This window comes from Geospiza fortis, unplaced genomic scaffold, assembly GCF_000277835.1.
Source record: "Geospiza fortis unplaced genomic scaffold, GeoFor_1.0 scaffold327, whole genome shotgun sequence".
NCBI lineage: Eukaryota > Metazoa > Chordata > Aves > Passeriformes > Thraupidae > Geospiza > Geospiza fortis.
The window spans coordinates 2,161,861-2,166,291 of NW_005054410.1; the positions used below are offsets into that span (position 1 = coordinate 2,161,861).

At 44.8% G+C, this 4,431-nt stretch overlaps 1 protein-coding gene across 1 annotated transcript; it reads right to left on the reverse strand.

Moving 5' to 3' along the window:
- Positions 1–1,654: 1,654 nt before the first annotated feature.
- Positions 1,655–4,425, reverse strand: KCNJ11 (potassium inwardly rectifying channel subfamily J member 11). The gene has a single exon (XM_031061361.1). The coding sequence runs from the start codon at positions 4,415–4,417 to the stop codon at positions 3,668–3,670; it is 750 nt and encodes a 249-aa protein (XP_030917221.1). The 5' UTR covers positions 4,418–4,425; the 3' UTR covers positions 1,655–3,667.
- Between the last annotated feature and the right edge of the window lie 6 nt (positions 4,426–4,431).

A 4,431-nucleotide genomic window follows, 5' to 3' on the forward strand; every position in this document is an offset into this window, starting at 1 on the left:
CTCCTGTTTGTATCTATTTCACAGGGACATGTCCCATAATGCCATCTCTTCAGTTCACTTCTGGCTTGTATCTATTTCACAGGGACATGTCCCACCAAAGTACACTGCTGTAACACTGCACTTATCATGTGCCAAAGAGAGAAATTCTGACCCTGTTATAACCTAATTTTGTTTACATATGTTTGGATTTCATTAGGAAATGCAGCATGAACTGAGATGCCCAGTGGCTCACCAGCAGTCACTACAAGTATTTCAAAGCTGTGACATCCCAGTGTTCTGCAGCCTCCCTTTCTGATTAACCAGCTCTGTGATCCTGCTCCCCATCCAAGCAGCTCCACAAATCTGAGAGCAGTGAATGAACAGTGTGACCCTGTGAGCACAAACTGACAGTGCTCTCCTGAAGCACACAACAGGCAGCTCCATGCACTCAGCTGGCTCTGCCACGGCCAAAACCCATCCCTGGGCTTCCTGCCTGTACCCATGTGCCCAGCTCAGGCAGTGCAAGCCCTGAGCAGGGGATGCAAACTCCAGCTGCCCCCACAGCCCCCTCCGTGCCCAGCACAGCTGGGAGCCACAGCTCTCCCGGCTGCTCTGCAGGATCCAAACTGTGACACCACCTCCCAAAAGAGACGTGGGCTGCGAAAGAAAGTTCAGAAGCCCACTCAGTTCTGAGTTCAACCATGGAAAACACAGTGCTTGCTCACTGCTGGGAACGAGGACTTTTCTGTGTGAAAATGATGGCACTGCTGCCTTCTTCAGAGCCTTCCCACGGAGAATGGGGGTGGGCAGCAGAAGGAGAACTCTAAGCACCATTTCAGATACCTGTGCTCCCAAATACCTCACAAGTGACAAACTGAAAGGATTCCCAAAAAGAAGTAATATCCTTAGTGCAAAAGAAATATGCTCATCCTTCCTTGCTCTGCCCCCAAAATGCTTCTGAATATTTGAAATGGTGAAAGAGCAGAAGGATTTTATATCTCAACAATCCTGAGATTCAAAATCACCAGCTCTTTGATTCAAATAATTCACTATGGTGATTTTAACAGCACAAATCCTGCCTTCCTCATAATATTATGATCCTTTTTGGTTTGCAAGACTTCAGAAAAATCAGGCAGATTTTTGAGAAAGAAATGACATAAAAGATGCTCCCGACAGCAGCCCAGTGAACAGAAGCTGTTTCTTCCCATCCTTCCCCTCCCATCTCACAGGGAACAAAGAGAATTTTCCACCTCTCAGCTTCACAGACTTCCCCAGGGCAAAAAGCTTGCATCAGTCCCTGAAAATAGTTGCATGGTATTGCTGCTGAAACTGCTTCACATTTAGGTCAAATCTTGAGAAGATCTGCAGCCAGAGCTGAAGTGTATTTATGAGAGAACCTTGAGGTGCATCTTACACAGTGAAATAAGGCACTAAGGAGAGTTAGGGACAGGCCAAGGATTTCAAGTCACTGGAAAGCCAACTAATGTTTTGTGTACGACTCTTGTGAGAGCAGAGCACTGATTCTGTGGCAAGTGACAAAGAACAATGAACTTTCAAAGGAACAAAGGTGCCTGGGAGATGCAGGGAGCTCTACTGTAAGTGCCCTCTGACAGGCAATGGGAGACTGGGGCAGTAAAAAGGGAAAGCCAGAAAATAATGTGACAAATCAACTTGGTCTTACAGAAGAAATTTAATCACGTAAGGCATTTAATCATGCCCTATTTTAAAAAACAGGGGGAGGGGTATGATTATAATATAAAATGTGCCCTTCCAAATTCTCTTTGCTGACTACTTGCTAATGCTAATTTTACTGTCATTTTGTTGTGAAATTCATTTCATATTTTCAGAACTGTTCACAGAATAATATAGGTGTATTGGGGATTTGGAAACTGAGCAGGCATTTATTCCTGTAACTGGCAGTCTGGTAATGCTTCATAAAGCCAAAATACATAAACACCAAAAACATAACAAATGTTTTTTCATTTTAACCCAATACTTGATTTCACCAAACGTTGATTGTTCTATTATAGATGCCTGAAAATATTCCACAGTCACTGTGGAAGTTTTCTTACCCTTTTGAATGAGTTTGTCATACAGTTACACTGACAAGGCATCAGAAATTTGCCATATTATTGCCAACACAAATGATTTTAGTGTCTGTTGTGAACTACAGAGCACACAAGTCTTGACACTAGATCCTCCTTGAATAATGATGTTTAAAGTAAGCTGGTTGTCTCTGCACAGCCTGTAAACCCAGGTGTGGGATCAGTTCTGTGATGCTTCTATAGGTTTTATTTGGACATTATATGTTTTTTTACCTGGGTGGCAGTTTGCCCTGTATCTAATGCTGGTGCCATGTCCCAGTAACCCTGTGTAGAAATAAACTTGCTGCTGTTACCAGGAGCTCCAGGGAGGATTTGCAGGAGTGGGTGAAGGGGAATTGCTCCTGTTGTCACCGTGGGACCGAGAGAGAGTGAACATGGCTCCTTCATGTTTGCTGGCAAATGACAGATCTTGGAGCCAGCTAAAAACCAAGGCAGGCACCAGCTGCACAGGGAGGTCAGGATGAGATTGGAACAGGAATTGCTTCCTCAGCAGCAGTAATGTTTTTGACACAGCATCCCAGAAGTGAACACGCTGTCTTATGCACCCTTCCTTCCCCTAAGCACAAAAAACCTTTGTTTCTTTTGCAAAAGGGAAAGGAGTAAAAGGTTTTCCCTAGCACATGCAGATATGTTTTCAGCATTCAGCACTGTCCTTTCATTTAAAATATGTAATTCTATTTTTATTCCCTGATTATCTAGCAGAATTCACCGTGACCCAAGGGAGAGGTTAATTCTTGTACTGAATATCCTATTGCCATGTGGCTTGGAGAGAGGGAATGTTGCTTCTCTTCATTTTGAAATTAAAATGCAGAATTTTCCTATTTATAATTCATTTCAGTTGTATATTATCTGTTACTCCTTTTAAAGGCAAAGTATTGCTTACCCTCAGAAATGTACAGTACAAAAAGGTATTCCTGAATGTTTTATTTTGGAAGTGTAAAGGCTTTTAAAATAAACAAAAGTAAATATTCAAATACATTTCATACTGCATGTGGTAGGAGTGGCTCCATACAACACAATATGGATGATGCAAATCCAGCAGTTAATTTCTTTGAGACATACAGTATAATATAGAGACACTTCCAGATCTGGTCTTGTGTCATTGCCTGACTCTTTTTTTATCATTTAAATCCAGCCTACTTTATTAATTATTAATATTTTTATTTTGCTATATTGATTGTTCAAGTTGGGAAAAAAAACCACCAGTTAAAAACTACTGACTTGCAAACACTGCAAGACCCTAAAAAACCTGCAATCTCTGATGATAAATATACATCTATTTTTTGAGAAAATGTGTCATTACCTGCAGTTGAATCAAGGCAGAATGATCGTGCGATTAAATAGTCTGAATTGAAATTTAAAGCTGCAGACCATGATTCTCCCCACTCTCAGTTCTGCTTGAAATCTCTCACACCTTTAAAAAAATATAATTAGCTTTAGATTTCCCCACAATAAATAACACCAGAACATACCTTGTGCTACCAACCTGAATTTTAAAAAAAAGTAAGAGGCCACCTCAGTGTTTTGAGTTCATGAGATCATTCAGACACAAAGCCCTAACAGAGTTTCCCAGTCAGAAGGCATCAGGAAGGCTCTTCGCTTATGGTAAACTTGGGCTTTAGCTTGACAGACCTTTTCCTAATTGTGCCTTTCGGGGACAGTGGCATGGTGTCCATGATGCTCTTGTCCTCCTCCAGCTGCCGGGCAGTGCACGAGGGCGTGGGCACTTTCACCGTGTTGCCGAATTTAGAGTAGTCCACCGAGTACCGCCCGTCTTCCTCCGCCACGATGGGCACGAACCTTTGGCCCCAGAGGATTTCGTCCGCCAGGTAGGAGGTTCTGGCCTGGGTGGTGATGCCGGTGGTCTCCACCACCCCTTCCAAGATGACGATGATCTCCAGGTCCTCGTGGTGGTGCAGGTTCATGGGGGAGATGTCGTAGAGGGGGCTGTTCTTGTCTATCACGTGGTAGATGATGAGCGGGGAGACCAGGAAGATGCTGTTGCCCCCCACGGGGTTCTCCATCTGGATGTCGATCTGGTTGAGGGGCACCACCTCGCCCTCCAGGCTGGCCGTCTTCTTCACCACCTGCATGCGGATGGTGGCACTGATGATCATGCTCTTGCGGAGGTCGCCCACCCGCAGCATGAAGCAGAGCCGGCCCTCCCGCAGGGCGATCACCGCGTGCTTGCTGAAGATGAGGGTCTCGGCCCGCCGGTGCGCCTGCGACGTCTTCATGAAGATGCAGCCCAGCATGATGGCGTTGATCACCAGCCCCACGATGTTCTGCACGATCAGCACCAGGATGGCGGCCGGGCACTCCTCCGTCACCATGCGCCCCCCGAAGC

What these genes read in the sequence shown, in the direction of transcription:
- KCNJ11 (XM_031061361.1), bottom strand. Translation starts at nt 4,417, where the DNA reads ATGGTGACGGAGGAGTGCCCGGCCGCCATCCTGGTGCTGATCGTGCAG.